This window comes from Aphelocoma coerulescens, chromosome 21 (assembly GCF_041296385.1).
Source record: "Aphelocoma coerulescens isolate FSJ_1873_10779 chromosome 21, UR_Acoe_1.0, whole genome shotgun sequence".
Classification (NCBI taxonomy): Eukaryota; Metazoa; Chordata; class Aves; order Passeriformes; family Corvidae; genus Aphelocoma; species Aphelocoma coerulescens.
In genome coordinates this window covers 1,287,208-1,304,599 of record NC_091034.1, presented here as the reverse complement: position 1 = coordinate 1,304,599, position 17,392 = coordinate 1,287,208, and the positions used below count along the sequence as shown (strand labels likewise).

The following is a 17,392-nucleotide window of genomic DNA, read 5'->3' as shown; positions in this document are numbered from 1 at the left end:
TGAGACAGGTCTGGGAACCCCGAGATGGAGCTGGGAATCCCAGCACAGGTAAAACATGAGTTACAACCTTCTCCCAGAAGAGGTTTTCCTTTTTCCCTTTAATTGAATTGTCTGAAGAAGCCAAGACACGGAAAGAGACCGAGACTGTCGAGAGTATAGAAAAAAAAAGAGCGGGAGAGCCGATGGCCGGAGCTGGGAATGCCGGGAGGAGCCGGATGGAGGAGGAGGAGGTGGCGAAGCTTCACGTGAGCTCCAGGATCACTGTCAGGGTGAGCGCCAAAACGAATCTGAAGCCGCAGTGGCCGGGAAGTGAACCTGGAGGGGAGGGAAAAAGGGATCGGGAGTTCATGGATCCACTTCCTGACGCCGGGTTTGGAGCAGGATGGGGGCACCAAAGTTTTGGAGGGGGATCCCCCCACCTAAACTGGGTCTGGGGGTTGGGTGGGGTCGGGTGGGGGTGAGGGATGGGGTGGGAGCACCTTTGGGGTCACTTTGGTGTGAGAATATCCCTGAGGACACAGGAGAGGGTATGGAATGAGGCAAGGAGATGGGAAAGGACTTGGAATGAGGCGAGGAGAGATGGGAAAGGATTTGGAAGTGGGCAAGGAGGAGTGGGCATGGGCTTGGGGTGAGGTGAGGAGAGGTGGAAAAGGGCTTGGAATGAGGTGAGGAGAGATGGGAAAAGGCCTGGAATGAAGCAAGGAGGGAGGGGAAATGGCTTGGGATGAGGCGAGGAGAGATGGGAAAGGGCTTGGAATAAGGCAAGGAGGGATGGGAAAGGGCTTGGAATGAGGCAAGGAGGGATGGGAAAGGGTTTGGGGTGAGGCAAGGAGAGATGGATGACGGCTTGGAGTGAGATGAGGAGAGACGGGAAAGGGCTTGGAATGAGGCAAGGAAGGATGGGAAATGGCTTGGAGTGAGGCAAGGAGGGATGGGAAAGGGCTTGGAATGAGGCAAGGAGGGATCGAGAAGGCTTGGGATGAGGCGAGGAGAGATGGGAAAGGGCTTGGAATGAGGCAAGGAGGGATCGAAAAGGCTTGGGATGAGGCGAGGAGAGATGGGAAAGGGTTTGGGACAAGGCAAGGAGGGATGGATGACGGCTTGGAGTGAGATGAGGAGGGATGGGAAAGGGCTTGGAATGAGGCAAGGAGGGATGGGAAAGGGCTTGGGACAAAGCAAGAAGAGGTGGCCCAGGTTCTGGACCAAGGCAAGGCCGGACCCTCCGTGCCCAGCCCTTCCGTCCCCCAGCATTCCCATGGAAATCCCGGTGCCACCAGCACCACTCACCGTTGGAGTCTTCTGGTCCTCTGGGAATATTCGGGTTTTCTATGGGGAAACAAAGAGCAGAGAGACAATTTTAGGGGGGAGAAGCCGAGTGGGGACCCGTGGAGGGGGCGGTGGGGCCGCGGCGTCACCCTACCGAAGACGATGAGGCGCGTGTGGGTGTCGGTGGAGCCCAGCGGGTTCTGGGCGGTGCAGCGGTACATGGAGCCGTTGAGCTCGGCCGGGACCCGCTCCAGCACCAGCTCCTTCCCGTCGTGCTCCGCGCTGCCGTCCAGGAGCCGGCTGCCCACCCGCGTCCACGTGAACAGCGGCTCCGGGAACACCTCGTTCTGCGGGGAGAGGGACGGGCCGAGGGGGAGTGGGGAGGGAGCCAAGCTGGAGATTAAATCATCAAATCCGGCTTGGGGATGGGGTTGGGGTTGAATTTGGGACTGGGTTTGGGTTTAGGTTTGGGATTCAGTTTGTGTTTGAGTCTGCATCTCAGTTTGTGTTTGAGTTTGGGTCTGGGTTTGGGTTTGAGTTTGGGTCTGGGTTTGGGTTTGGGATTCAGTTTGTGTTTGAGGCTGCATCTGAATTTGGGGTTGAGTTTGGGTTTGAGTTTGGGTCTGGGTTTGGGTTTCAGTTTGGGTCTGGGTTTGGGATTCTGTGTTTGAGTCTGCATTGGGTTTGGGTTTTGGTTTGAGTTTGGGTTTGGGTTTGGGTTTGAGTTTGGGTTTGATTTTGGGTTTGGGTTTGAGTTTGGGTTTGAGTTTGGGTTTGAGTTTGAGTTTGGGTTTAGGTTTGAGTCTGAGTGAGTTTGGGTTTGGGCTTGGGATTCAGTTTGTGTTTGAGTCTGCATCTGGGTTTGGGGTTGAGTTTGGGTCTGGGTTTGGGTTTGGGATTCAGTTTGTGTTTGAGGCTGCATCTGAGTTTGGGTCTGGGTTTGAGTTTGGGTTTAGGTCTGAGTCTGAGTTTGAGTTTGGGTTTGGGCTTGGGGTTCAGTTTGTGTTTGAGTCTGCATCTGGGTTTGGGGTTGAGTTTGGGTCTGGGTTTGGGTTTGAGTCTGAGTTTGGGTTTGTGTTTGGGATTCAGTTTGGATTTGAGTCTGCATTTGGTTTTGGGTTTTGGTTTGAGTTTGGGTTTGGGTTTGAGTTTGGGTTTGATTTTGGGTTTGGGTTTGAGTTTGGGTTTGGGTTTAGGTTTGAGTCTGAGTTTGGGTTTGGGCTTGGGATTCAGTTTGGGTTTGAGTCTGCATTTGGGTTTGGGTTTGATTTTGGGCTTGGGTTTGAGTTTGGGTTTGAGTTTGGTTTTGGGTTTGGGTTTAGGTTTGGGTATGATTTTGGGGTTGGGTTTGGGTTTGAGTTTGAGTTTAGGTTTGGGTTTGAGTTTGGGTTTGAGTTTGAGTTTAGGTTTGGGTTTGAGTTTGGGTTTGAGTCCACATTTGGGTCTGAGCCTGGGCTTGGGTTAGAAGGGACCTTTTAAGCTCATCCCATCCCACCCCCTGTGACAGGCAGGGACACCTTCCACTATCCCAGGTTACTCCAAGCCCCACCCAACCTGTCCTTGGACACTTCCAGGATGGAACCGCCACAACTTCGGCCAACCCATCCCAACAAAGGGACGGTGACGCCACCAAGGCCACCAAGCCAAGCCCATAAAACCTCGGATGGCGGCTGTCCATTGGCCCCTGCAGCCGTGGGAATGCTGACCTGGAAGCCCTGCACCAGGATCCGCACCGTATCCCCCACGTGGGCCCTCGTCGGGGTCATCGTGATCTTCGGGCCCTTGGGAGCAACTGCACGGGAAGGGGACGGGAAGAGCCGTCAGCGCCACTCGACATTCCCGGTGCCGGGAGTGCCCTTGGCGGGGTTAACGAGGCTTTGATGGATGATCCCGGTGAGGGGTGGCAGCCCGGGGGGGTGACGGCTTGGTGATGGATGGGCAGGCTGAGTGACACCGGAATGACGGATGGACAGGGAGGGAAGGACCCCCCGGGGCGGGAGAACGGGAGAAGTGTGAGGCTGATGGATGGCTAGGATGGGATGGATTGATGGGAAGGAGTTATTTCCCTACCAAGCCCTTCTCTGCTGGAAAAAAATGGCCAAGAAGGATCAGGCTGGTTTGAAGCCATGGAGATGGACACATCAGAGACACATTCCCAAAAAACGTGACCTTGGTGAGTCCCACCCAGGTGCCATTCGCACTGGAGACAACCCCAAAGCCTGGCTGGCACAAATCCCGAGCACAGTGGGGAAAAACCAGGGAATCCTTTTTCCCATGCCAGACTCGGGATGCTCATCTGCACTGATGGACGGACACCACGCAGGGTCTGCTCCTGCTTCCACCTGGGGCTCTGTGGATGTCCCTGCTGGGCCTGGAGTGGGATGGGACATCCCCGGAGCTGCCTGGACTTTCATGGGAGGAGAAGGCGAAATGGGCAGGAGGGAGGTTGTGCTTTGGGTTTGTCACCCATTGTCCATCCAGGCTTTGCCATGGATGGGACAAAAGGAACCCGGACACGAACCCGGCACGACACAGAGAGACAAAGAGCCACCGGAGAGCTGTAGTGGTGGACACTTGCCCTTGGAATGGCCATCCCTGCCCGGGATGCTCTTCCTGGACACCCCACTGCTCTATCCATGTGGGACCTGGCCCTCTGGAGCAGGACTGGGTGGGATGGGCTGAAGATGATCCCACCACGAGACCAAAAGGCAGCTTTGGGGAGCGAGGGAAGGGGCTGGTGTTGGGTTTAATGCAACTTTTCTTGGGAATATCTTATCTTTCATTGGGAATATATATTTTATATTTATTTATAGTGTGCGTGTTTATACTATGGATATAGGGGAGCGGTCAACGAGGATCTGCTGGGATGGTGCCCAAAAAACGGGAGTGGAGCTGCAGGGACACCTCCAGGGACAAGGAGAGCCCTGGATTTGGGGACAGGGGACAATATGGACTGAGCTTTGCCAATCCAGGTCTTGGACCTCCTGGGCAAGAGCAGCAAAGCCACGAGGTCTCGGCCTCAGATCTAAACCTGCCGAGCTCCAGAAGGTGGGAAAATGCAGGATTTCCGTAGGTTTTGGATGCTGGGGAAGAGATTTAATGAGGAGACATCGGGAAGCCAAGGAGGAGAAGCTCTCCAGGAGATGATGAGGAGCCAAGTGCTCCACTTGGCCAGGAGCAAAGCTCAGGCTGCTCCGCCTGGCTCGAGGCTGGGAGAGCCTTTCCAGAGGAGTGTCCTGAGGCTGGAAAACCCCCGTGGAGAGCTCTGCCTCTTCCAATGGGAGCCAGGAGAGGGTAGGGGAGCCCCAGGTGGAGAAGGACCCGATTCCCTGGATCCCATGGTCACCTGAGGAGCTTCCGCTCTTCCAGGGGCCTGGGAATGTGGGGAGCCGAATTCCCTGCCTTCAATCCCATCCCCCTCTCACAGCTGGGGCCTCGCAAGCCCCACAGGCAGGAGCCAACCTGGGAATTCCCTGCCCGGCAATTCCCACTGGGATGAGCTTCGTGATGGCCAACAAGGGTCATGGGATGTCCTTGGATCTCCTGGGACTGCGACGGGTGGAGGTGACACTCCTCAGTGCCAGCACCCCCTTCCTGCTCATCCCGACACAGATTCCCCAAAAATCCTTTTTATCCCACAAACCCCACCCTAAACATCACCTGTGGTTGGGGGGGGGGGGGGGGGGGGAACACTGGGAAAATCCCTTCTCCTGCCTGATGGATGCCCGAAATTCCCTCCTCTCATCCCAACTTTTGTGGAGCCTTGGCATCACCACCTCTATCCCGCTGCAGCCCCACGCGATTCCCACGTGACTGAGAACCCCCAAAAGAAAAGGAAAAGGACAAAAGGAGAGAAAAGTGAGTGCTAGGAAAGTAAAAAAAAAGTGGAATTAAAAGAAAAAAAAACTGGGGAAAAGGCCAGGAAAAATGGGGGGGGGGGGGGGAAAAAGGCCAAAAAATGGGGGGAAAGCCAAAAAATGGGAAAAAGGGCAAAAAATGGGAAAAAAGGGCAAAATATTGGAAAAAGGGGAAAAAAAATGGAAAAAATGGGCAAAAAATGGGAAGAAAAGCCAAAAAATGAAAGGAAAAAAGGAAAACAAATTCTCAAAGAAGCAAAAAAAATAAGGAAAAAGCAAAAAAAAGGGAAAGCAGGCCAAAAAATGGCAAGAAAAGCCAAAAAATGAAAAGGAAAAAAGGAAAACAAATGAAAAACCAAGCAAACAAATGGGGGGAAAAAAGGCAAAAAAACGGGGAAAAAAGGCCAAAAAATGCGAAAATACCCAAAAAAAGGGGAAAAAAAGCCAAAAAATGGAGACAAAAACTAAAAAAATGAAAAGGAGAAAGCTAAGAAAAAAATGGAAAAATATTCCCAAAAAATGACAAACGTGCCGAAAACCCGGGAAAAGGCCCAAATCCATCGGCTTACCGAGCGTGACCTCGGACTGCATGGGCATGGAGAGCGCCGGGTGCTTGACCTCGCAGCTGAACAGGGCCTCGTTGTCGATCTGGGGGTTCAGGGTCCACGTGAGGGTGGCCCTGGCCTCGACGGTGCCGTCGCTGACGGGCGCGTGCGTGTGCCGGAAGTAATAGATGGGCTCGGCCATGTGCACCCAGCGCGGGAATTCCCGGCTCACCACCGTCTCGGGAATGCTTTCCGTCACGGAATCCCGCTCGGCCGCCAGCCCCCGCGGCGGATCCGCCGTGGGGAAGGGGTTTCCCATTCCCAGCTCGCCGTCGGCTGCCAGGGATTTCGGCACCTTGGTGTCGTCCAGGTCGCGGTGCAGGAGGTTGCGGGGGCCCCAGCTCCCGGCGCCGACCGGCGGCTCCGGTAGCGGGGTGGCCTCAATGGGCTCCCCATCCCGCTTGAAGTACACCTGGAGGGGATAAAAGGGACAGTGAGCGCGGCGGGGACGTCGCCGGCGGCCCTATGGATGGAACTCCTTCCCGCAGTCTCCGTGGAAAGATGGGATTTGGCGAGCGGGCTTTGCCTGGTGGAACAGCACATGGATCTGGTGGATTTTATGGAGGAGGGGTGTTTGGTTATTCCACGCGTCCGTGGGAGGGATGATCCCGCCCGGAGCTCACCAGCGGCGCGGGCTTCCCGCCGGACACCACGCACACCAGGGTGAAGTTCTGCGCCTGGTAGCGGCTGAAGGGTGCCGGGGTGTCGGCAGCCAGCACCGAGATGGACGTCGGGGGAGCTGCCGGGGCAGAGGCAGGAGGTCAGCATGGAGTCCTCAACACCCCTGTCCCATCCTCATCCTCATCCTCATCCTCATCCTCATCCTCATCCTCATCCTCATCCTCATCCTCATCCTCACCAACCTCCCGATCCTCTCCCTCATCCCCATTCTCATCCTTGTCCCCATTCCCGTGCCCATCTTTGCTGCCATTCCCATCCCCATTTTCAATCCATTCCCCATCCTAATCCCTGTTCCTCTCCTTGTCCTGTCCTCACCCCCATCCTTGTCCCATCTCCATCCTTGTCCCATCCCCAACTTCATCCCCATCCTCATCCCCATGGGCATCCTCCTCCCTCTCCCCATCCTCGTCCTCATTTTCATCTCCATCCCCTTTTCCATTCCCATTTCTGTCCCCATTTCCATTCCCATTCCAATCCCAGCACCCACTCCCATGGCCGTCCTACACCTCATGTTCATCCCATTCCCCATTCTCCTTCCTATCCCTATCCCTATCCCTATCCCTATCCCTATCCCTATCCCTATCCCTATCCCTATCCCTATCCCTATCCTTGTCCCATTCCCATCTTCATATCCGCTCCCATCCCCATGGGCATCCTCATCCCTCTCCCCACACCATCCTCACCCTCATGCCCGTCCCCGTCTTTGTCCCCATTCCCATCCCCATCCCCATCCTCATCCCCATCCCCTTCCCTGTCCCCATTCCCATTCCCATTCCCATCCCCATCCCCATTCCCATCCCATCCCCATCCCCTTCCCCATCCCCATCCCCATTCCCTTCCCCATTCCCATCCCCATTCCCTTCCCCATTCCCATCCCCATTCCCATCCCCCTTCCCCATCCCATTCCCATCCCTATTCCCATCCCTATTCCCACCCCCATTCCCATTCCCATCCCTATTCCTATCCCTATTCCCACCCCCATTCCCATTCCCATTCCCATTCCCATTCCCATCCTATCCCCTTCAACATCCCCCTTCTCCACCCCTTCTCCACCCCATCCCCATCTCCATTCCCATTCCTATCCCCTTCCCTGTCCCCATCCCCACCCTATCCCCATTCCCATCCCCATTCCCATCCCCATCCCCTTCCCCATTCCCATCCCCATCCCCATCCCCTTCCCCATTCCCATTCCCATTCCCATCCCCATTCCCATCCCCATCCCCATCCTCATCCCCATCCCCTTCCCCCTTTCCCATTCCCATTCCCATCCCCATCCCCATCCCCATCCCCATCCCCATTCCCGTTCCTATTCCCATCCCCATTCCCATTCCCATTCCCATTCCCATCCCCATCCCCATCCCCATCCCCATCCCCATCCCCATCCCCATCCCATTCCCCCTTTCCCGTCCCCATCCCCATCCCCATCCCCATTCCCATTCCCATCCCCATCCTCATTCCCATCCCATCCCCATCCCCATTCCCATCCCCATCCCCACCCCCACCCCATCCCTGAGGATGGCAGAACGATCCCAATCCCTGCTGTCCCCACACCCGGAGACCCCGCAGTGATTTTCCCCGTGATCCCGATCCCGACGCTCACCCATCACGTTCAGGAACACATTCCCGGAGGCCAGCACCACCTTCTCCCGCGTGGCTCGGTCGTAGATCCCCACGTGGCACTCGTAGGGACCGTTGTCCGAAATCCGGACCTCGGGAAGGCTGTGGAGGAGGGACAGCACTCACCACTCCATCCCCATCCCGTTTTCCCGTGGGATTCAGCGGTCAGCACCCGGATACCGCAGCGTTGCACAGGGATCAATAAACTCCTAATAACTCCAAAGGCAGCAGGAGGAGGTCGGGAATGCTTTAGCAGCCGGAATTCACCGGCACTGACAGCTCCTCCGAGGGGAAGGAATTGCATTATTGGAAGAGAAGTGGATGGGAGGGAAAGGCACAAATCCGTGACCACGGAGCGCTGACGGAAAACCTCGGCACCGGACCTGCCAGGCCACCCCAGCACAGCAACGTGGAAGGGGAGGGAAAACAGCAAATCCCAAATTCCAAGTGACCCCGGAGCGCTCGTCAATCCTCCTTTTATCCGGAGGCTTTGGATAGACATGGGGAAAACGGGAGAGGAGTTGTGCCAAAGAATCGGAGCTGCTGGAGCTGGGAATGCTCGGGAGGCTGCACAGAGGTCACTTCGCTCATGGGCAGCATCCCGGCTCCCTGGTCAGCAGCATCCCACCTTTCCAGTCCCTAAAATCCCACTTTTCCGGCCCCCAGAATCCCACTTTTCCGATCCTTAACACCCCACATTTCTGATCCTCGGAATCCCATTTTTCTGATCCTCAGTATCCCACTTTTTTGGACCAGACAATCCCACCGTGTTGGTCCTCAGCATCCCATTTTTTGCTCCTCAACATCCCATCTTTCTGATCCCCGGAATCCCACTTTTCTCATCCTCAGTATCCTGCTTTTTTGGTCCCCAGAATCCCACGTTTTTGGTCCAGAGAATCCCACCTTGTTGGTCCTCAGAATCCCACCTTTCTGATCCTCAACATCCCACCTTTCTGATCCCTGGAATCCCACCTTTCTGATCCTCAGCATCCCACAACTCTGATCTCCAGAATCCCATTTTTCGGGTCCCCAGAATCCCACTTTTCTGTCCTCAAAAACCCACCTTTCTGATCCTCAGTATCCCACTTTTTTGGACCAGACAATCCCACCCTGTTGGTCAGCAGCATCCCACTTTACTGGTCCTCAGCATCCCACCTTTTTGATCCTCAATATCCCACTTTTCCGGTCCCCAGAATCCCACATTTCTGATCCTCAGTATCCTACTTTTTTGGTCCCCAGAATCCCACGTTTTTGGTCCTCAGCATCCCACTTTACTGGTCCTCAGAATCCCACCTTTCTGATCCTCAGCATCCCACAACTCTGATCTCCAGAATCCCATTTTTCTGGTCGCCAGAATCCCACTTTTTTGGACAAGAGAATCCCACCTTTCTGGCCAGCAGCATCCCATTTTTTCCAGTCAGCAGCACCATCCCGCTTCTCCAGCTGGCACCATCCCATCCCACCACGCCATTGGCGCCATCCCACCTCCCCGGCTGGCAGCACCATCCTGCTTTTCCAGCTGGGATCATCCTGCCTTTCCGGGCAGAATCCTCCCATCCCACCTCTCCAGATGGGAGCATCCCACATTTCCAGGCAGCATCATCCCATCCCACCTCTCCAGCTGCTCCCATCCCGCCTTTCCGGTCTGTGACTTCCCACCTCCCTGGCTGGAAACATCATCCCACCTCTCCAGCTGGGAGCATCCCGCCTTTCCAGGCAGCATCATCCCATCCCACCCCTCCAGCTGGGTGCATCCCACATTTCCAGGCAGCATCATCCCATCCCACCTCTCCAGCTGGAAGCATCCCACATTTCCAGGCAGCATCATCCCATCCCACCTCTCCAGCTGGGAGCATCCCGCCTTTCCAGGCAGCATCATCCCATCCCACCTTTCCAGCTGGGAGCATCCCACATTTCCAGGCAGCATCATCCCATCCCACCTCTCCAGCTGGAAGCATCCCACATTTCCAGGCAGCATCATCCCATCCCATCCCACCTCTCCAGCTGGAAGCATCCCGCCTTTCCAGTCGGGACCGTTATCCCACCCCACCAACTGGAAACATCCGGCCTTTCCGGTCGGGAGCATTATCCCACCTGTCCAGCTGGAAGCATCCCACTTTTCCAGTTGGGACCGGTATCCCACCCCACCATCCGGAAGCCTCATCCTGCCTTTCCAGCAGAATTCCACCTTCCACCCGGCAGCATTCCCATTTTCCAGTCAAGGGATCCATCCCTCCTCTCCGGCAGCCTCATCCCACCTCATCCATCCCATGAGGACGGGAGAAATTCCCTCATGGAGCAGTTTAAAGATCCCGCTCTGGGGAAATTTCCCTTCTGGGGTGATTCCGGCTCTGCTTTTCCCTTCTCCCAGCCCCTGGCTGCTTTCCCGCTCCAAGGAGCCTCCCTGGAAGTGAGCATTCCCTCCTTTCCATGGATACAACGCTTCCAACCGCGCCTCCACCATCTGTTCCAGCCTCCGATTATCCACGCATGGATCGGGAATCTCCCGATTCGGAGCAGCTCTGATCCCTCTCCGGCCCTTTCGGAAGGATCCCTTTGGATTTGCAAATCGGTTTGGTATTCCCGAGGATGGGAGACCGGGAATAACCTGCCCCACAAAGTTGGGAACGTGGGAAAAAAGGGATTTGGGAATTCAGAAAGCGACACTGCAGGACGAGGGTGGGATTTGAATCAAGGGAAGGGGGAAAATAAAACGGGATTGGAGGGATTGGATCTCTCCCGGTTTTGCTCTTCACGGCCCTAAACCGGGATGGAAAGGAACCGGAAAACGCTGATAAGGACTGGGAAAATGCTGATAAGGAGCGGGAAAATGCTGATAAGGGCGGCTCCTCCCGGGATAACGATCCCTGGGAGAGTTCCACTCGGGATAACGCTGATAAGGACCGGGAAAACGCTGATAAGGAACGGGGAAAACGCTGATAAGGAACCGGGAAAACGTTGAGAATCCAGCTTCTCCCGGGATAAAGCTGATAAGGACCAGGATAACACTGATAAGGCCGGCTCCACTCAGGATAACGCTGATAAGGACCGGGATAATGCAGATAAGGCCGGGGTAATGCTGATAAGGATCGGGATAACGCTGATAAGGACGGCTCCTCCTGGGATAACGCTCCTTGGGATGGCTCCGGCTGTGCCCGAGCCATGGCAAAGATTCCCAAAGAAAAGAATAAATAGATGGAAAAACAAAGGGAGAATGAGCAGGAAGAAAAATTTGGGTTGGGAAGTGCCCCATCCATCTCCAAACCCTTCCCGGGCTTGCTCCAGCTCTTCCGGAGAGCCCAAATCAGGCAGGACCTTCCCAAAAAAAGGCAAGGATTGGGAAAACCGGCTCTGCCTGGGAATGGTCTCCTTGTCCCCAGGCCGGTTCCTGTTTTCCTTGGAAAAAAAGGTGATGGCGTGAGAAGCCTTTTCCCACCGACATCTCCCGATTTCCCGGCTGTTCCTGAGGCTTTCAAGTGCCCGGTGCTTGGGCGAGGGAATTTTCTGCTCCCAAATTCCATTGGTTCTACAACGTGCGGGGAAAGGGAGGGAAACGGAGCCCAAAAAATCCGCGGCTTTTCGTCATCGCGTCAGGGAAATATTCCATGACCAAGGAATGTTGGAATCCTTATCCCTGCTCCAGGGATGCTCCTGATCCTTTGTTCTGTGCACAGGGAATGTTGGATTCCTTATCCCCCATTCCAGGGATGTTCCCAATCCCTCTCTCTGTGCACAGGGAATGTTGGATTCCTTGTCCCCCATTCCAGGGATGTTCCCAATTCCTCTCTCTGTGCACAGGGAATGTTGGATTCCTTGTCCCCCATTCCAGGGATGTTCCCAATTCCTCTCTCTGTGCACAGGGAATGTTGGATTCCTTATCCCCCATTCCAGGGATGTTCCCAATTCCTCTCTCTGTGCACAGGAAATGTTGGATTCCTTGTTCCTGCTCCAGGGATGTTCCCAATCCCTCTCTCCATGCACAGGGAATGTTGGATTCCTTGTCCCCCATTCCAGGGATGTTCCCAATTCCTCTCTCCATGCACAGGGAATGTTGCATTCCTTATTCCCTGCTCTAGGGATGTTCCCAATCCCTCTCTCCTTGCACAGGGAATGTTGGATTCCTTGTCCCCCATTCCAGGGATGTTCCCAATTCCTCTCTCTGTGCACAGGGAATGTTGGATTCCTTGTTCCCCATTCCAGGGATGTTCCCAATCCCTCTCTCCGTGCACAGGGAATGTTGGATTCCTTATTCCCTGCTCTAGGGGTGCTCCCAATCCCTCTCTCCGTGCACAGGGAATGTTGGATTCCTCATCCTGTGAATTCCCACCGTAGGCACAGGGAATGTTTTAATCCGGTTTAATTCCCTGATTTTCCTGGTGTTCCTGGCTGGAGGTGAGTGATGGTCAAATCCAAGGGGAAGCCAGAAAGCAGCCCTGGAGTCAGGGAATGGGAAATTCCTGCCTGGAGCCGCCAAAACCTTCCCCAAACAGAAAAATCCCCTAAAAATTTTCCAATTCCAAAGGATTAGGAAGAATTTCCCACTTCCCACCCGCTCATCCCATGGGATGAGCCAGGCCCAGCCCTTTCCAAGCCATTCCTGGATATTTCCGGGTGGAAAACTTCCCACAGCTGGAGAAAATCCCAGTTTTCCCCCACCACATCTGGAATTTTCCTTACCTCCCACCAGGAAAAACGAGCTGGGAAAATCCAATTAGAAAATTCTCATTTCCCAAGGAAACGAGGCTGGGAAGAAGCCGTGAGGAAGGAATATTTCATCCCAGTTTTTTCCCCTTGGATTAAGCTTCTCCTGACCTTTTTTCCAAGCTCCACTGTTGGTTTTAGAGCAGCAGGAATGGAGCAGGTGTGGGATCAGGAATAAACCTGGAATTTCTGGAAGTAATTCCCACTTGGAATAAAAGCAAGGAGAAGCTCCCGTGCCTGTTTCAGAAATAAATATGGATCTGTTTTTCCTGATTTTCCCAAGCTTTGGATTTCTCCGCCCAATTCCCACCTCTAGAAATCCCCATTTTTCTGCTTTTTCCCTGCGGATCAGCAGGAAAACGGGAACACCCCTTGGATGGGGGGGGTGGGTTTTGCCGGAATCTCTTCAACAGCACCAAAAAGAGGGAAGAAATTCCAAAAAAATTGGCATTAAACGGGAAACAGGGACTCACCGCACGGTGGATTGGTAAACCAGGTCTTCCCGCTTCCGGTAGTTTTCCATCTGGGAAAAGTTGGTGGAAAACATGGCATCGAAGGTGAAGATCTTCTGCTTGATGGTGCCGCCGTCAGTGACCTGCAGGAAACAATCCCAGTGTCCCGAGTTTGGGAATTTGGGCAATTTTGGGCCCGTTGATGAATATTTCGAAGGGGTTTTATTGGGAGAATTTGAATAAATTTGTTTCGATTTGAATACATTGATTGAGGTATTAGTGTTAATAATAAAATGAATTTATTTATTTGCACTTTAACATCGTTTTTATATGTTCGTATTTATTTGGATTTGAAGAGATTTGAATTTTAATATATTTATAGTGAACATTGTAAATACAATTAACTTAATATTTTGATGCAGCACATTTAAATATTTAAATTAGAATTATATATATATTTTAAATTTTGATTTTTACTTGTTACTTCTATTTCTATTTCTATTTCTATTTCTATTTCTATTTCTATTTCTATTTCTATTTCTATTTCTGTTTCTATATTTCTATTTCTATTTCTATTTTATTTCTATTTCTATTAAATCACGATTTTCACATTTTTCCATAGAATCCCAGGACCTTTAAGGCTGGGATTTATGGATTTATGATGCCCCTGCTGAGATGAAAATCAAAATCCACGTTTTCGACGCCATTATTCCATCGCCGGCTTCGTTTTCCAGCCAGGAATTGTCATTTTTAAATGGGAAACGTCTCCTTTCAGGACTTTTGTTCCCCCAACACCTCTGGATTTATCTTCCCTGCTTTTGAGGAGGAGTTTTAGTGGAAAAATAAGGAGGAAAATGGGAATTTTGGGGCTAAACCAGCTCAGATCCAGCAGAGTTAAAATTCCCATTTTTGAAAATAAACCAGGAGCAGCAGCAGATTTTGGGATTTAATCCCCAAATCCAACATTTCCTGAGGCCAAAACCCCATTTCCTCACCCAACACTCGGGCAAAATTCCGCCGTTATTCCCGATTTCCTATTTTCCCACTTTTTTTCATGGCAAAAAGCGGCCGAAAAGGAGGGAAAAAATCCATCACTAAAAAACCTCTTCCCATTTATTATCCCAGGCTGAGGCTTTTATGGGAAACAAATTCCACCCGGGCACCGATGTGGGATAAAGAAAAGTGGGAAAAATGATGGGAGTTGTAAATCTCCGGCCCCAGGAACCAGGGGAATTTTCCAGGGAATTTTCTGAGGATTTTTCCTGACTTTTCTTTGGGTTTGAGGAGAAACCTGGGAGCCGCTCGGGGATGGAGAAGCTCTTTGTGTATCCAAAGGGATTTTAGGGATTCCTTTAGGGTGGGAAGCACTGGGAATGGTGGAGTTGGTGCCCATGGATTGGGAATTTGCAGCCATGGGATTTCCCCAGCACATCTGGACAGATGTGGGCCCAAATCCTCCTCCATCCAAGCATAGGAGTGGGAAAACACCTCTGGAATCACCCTCTGGAATTGGGACCCCTGACATTCCCTTAGGATTCAGAGCCCGGGGAAGAGCCGCATCCCTGAGGGAATCACAGGGAGTTGAAGGCTCCCAGGAAAAGGCCCCTCAGGAACTGTCTCTCTCCTGGGATCAGCCCTAATTCCAGCCTTTTATCCATGCCCCGGGGGCGTTTTTTTTGGGGAAGAGGAGCTCCATAGGAATTTGCAGCCCAACTTTTGCCTGCTGGGAACCAAAAAAGGAGGAGAATCGGGCAGCATCCCACGGTTCCGGTCCCAACGGATGTCTCCACATCCAGGAATGTCAGAAAAAGGGGAAAAGGGATGCAGGAACACATTCCAGGCCCGAGGCTGCTTCCCGCATTATTCAGAAACCCCAGGAAAAATCCCATTCCCGACAAAACCTGGCTGTTCCAGAGGCAGCTCCCGCCCTCCCCTCCATGCTGACCCGAACATTCACGATTCCCGAAATCCATTAAAATCCCAGAGCCTCCCTCCGGGATGCCCAAAGGATCCAAAACCATCTGGAAGTGATGGATGCGGGATGAAGGGAGCGATTTGGGAGGGGTTGGAAAGGGCCGGAATTGGGATCTGGTCCAGGCTCCGTGTCCCGGGGCTGGATCGATGGATGCCCTTTCTCCAAGCAAACGGAAAATTGCTCTGGAAAGAGGGAAAATTCCCTGGAGCAGCTGCAGCGCTCCTGGTGTTGGGGCCGTCTGCGGTGTCCACGTCAGAGCCACCGGGAAAAACTCATTGTCCTGGAAAACTCCAGAGTTTGGTTTTTCCTGCCTCCCTTGACCATTCCCTGGAAAATCACAGCCACCAGGAAAAAGTTGTTATCCTGGAAAACCCTGGATTTAGGCTTTTTCCTGCCCATTCCCTGGAAAATCACAGCCACCGTGAAAAAGTCGTTATCCTGGAAAACCCCGGATTTAGGCTTTTTCCTGCCCATTCCCTGGAGAATCCACATCCAGCTGAAATCCAGCTCCCATCCCGAGCCTCCCAGACCACCAATCCCACCTTGCTCCGAGCCCCCAACGCCACATTCCCCTTCCCAAAATCCAGAGGAGCTGATTCCTTTGCCCGATCCTTGCTGGTTTGGTCCCAAAACGAGCCCCACATCCCAAAGGGATCACCCACTGCCCTTTTCCAGCATCCCAAAAACCTTGGGAATGAGCAAATCAACATTTCATGGGAGAGTTGTGCAATTTTGGGAGGCACATCCCTGTTTTCCGCTGCCTCTCCCGAGCTGGAGCAATGCCTTGGGAATAAAGAGCTCCATAAATTCTGTGGATGCTCCCAGCCTTTTCTCCCCGAGCATGAGGAATTCACAGCATTCCAAATAAATTCTCCTCTTGGAGATGGATGGCACCAGCCAGTCCTCCAGGAGCTGCTGGCCGGAAAGCTCTCCATCAGCAGCTCTGCTCCATTTTTAGGGAATTCCTTCTCATCCATAAAACTCAAGTTGTCCCCGGAAGGGAAGTGGGGTTGGAAATCCCCGCACGGATCGGACTGAGTGGGGCTGGCCGGAAAATGTGGAATTTCTGGGAGCGAGAGGGGAAAAAGCGGCATTCTGGTGTCTCCTCCTGAGCTAATTCCCAAATTTTGGAGGCTCTGGGCATTCCCAGCAGCACTGAATGGCATGGGAAGGGTTTGGAATTTGGGTGTCCTTCCCTTGGCTCTGCTGCTCCACTTGGAACCGGTGCTGCTGCAGGCCGGGACTTTATCGGTGTCACCGGCCACATTCCCACTTGGAGGTAACATTCCCACCTGAAGCCACCTCGGGAATGCCTGGAGCCACCTCAGGATATGGCACAACCCCGGAGATGCCGGCGTCAGGAGCCAAGGAACAGCTCCAGGTCTTCCCGGCCTCACTCCGAGTTCGTTCGCACGGATTCCGCCACCCCCATCTCCTGCCAAGGCTTTTTCGGGAGCTCTCCAGGTGCAGATCCGTGTTCGCACCTGTTCCCGGGAACATCACACCTTCCGGAGGTGTTGGGATTGTTGGATGTTAATTAACGCCTCTGCCTGTGGGATGTGTTCCTGTTTATTCCGGGAAAAATCCCCTTTGCTCATCCCGGGAATGCTAAAATTGGCTGCATTCCAGCGGCGGAGGGGTTTCCCAGTGGGAGGAACCTCTCCCTGTCCCTCATCCCTGGGGAATCCAGGGGAATTGCTGGAATTGTGGGTGCTGGCTGCACTCTGGGGCTTCTCCGTGGGGTTTCACCTGTGGGAAGAGGCTCCTTGGCCTCGGAGTGCACAGATCCCGATGGGATCACCCACGCGGGACTTAGGGATTCATAACGTGGGTTATGGATGTACCCGGTGGGTTATGGATTCGTCCCGTGGGTTATGAATGCATCCCATGGGTTATGGATGTGTCCTGTGGGTTATGGATGCATCCCATGGGTTATGGATGTATCCTGTGGGTTATGGATGTATTCCATAGGTTATGGACGTATCCCATAGGTTATGGATGCATCCTCTGGGTTATGGATGCATCCTGTGGGTTATGGATGTATCCCATAGGTTATGGACGTATCCCATAGGTTATGGATGTATCCTGTGGGTTATGGATGCATCCCATGGGTTATGGATGTATTCCATAGGTTATGGACGTATCCCATAGGTTATGGATGTATCCTGTGGGTTATGGATGCATCCCATGGGATATGAATCCATCCCATAGCTTGTACACCCATCCCAGGGTTACAGA

At 53.2% G+C, this 17,392-nt stretch overlaps 1 protein-coding gene across 1 annotated transcript in view; it reads right to left on the bottom strand.

The window, feature by feature from the left end:
* Positions 1–221: 221 nt before the first annotated feature.
* The window catches only part of IGSF21 (immunoglobin superfamily member 21), a 45,754-nt gene continuing 28,583 nt past the window's right edge, over positions 222–17,392 (bottom strand). Inside the window, exons 3-10 of the mRNA XM_069034825.1 lie at positions 13,201–13,322; positions 8,010–8,128; positions 6,352–6,467; positions 5,693–6,140; positions 2,973–3,058; positions 1,421–1,613; positions 1,288–1,326; positions 222–315 (exon numbers count right to left, since the gene is read on the bottom strand). Of these exons, the coding sequence (XP_068890926.1) occupies positions 242–315; positions 1,288–1,326; positions 1,421–1,613; positions 2,973–3,058; positions 5,693–6,140; positions 6,352–6,467; positions 8,010–8,128; positions 13,201–13,322 (1,197 nt within the window). The 3' untranslated portion in view covers positions 222–241. The remainder of the gene's footprint in view (positions 316–1,287; positions 1,327–1,420; positions 1,614–2,972; positions 3,059–5,692; positions 6,141–6,351; positions 6,468–8,009; positions 8,129–13,200; positions 13,323–17,392) is intronic.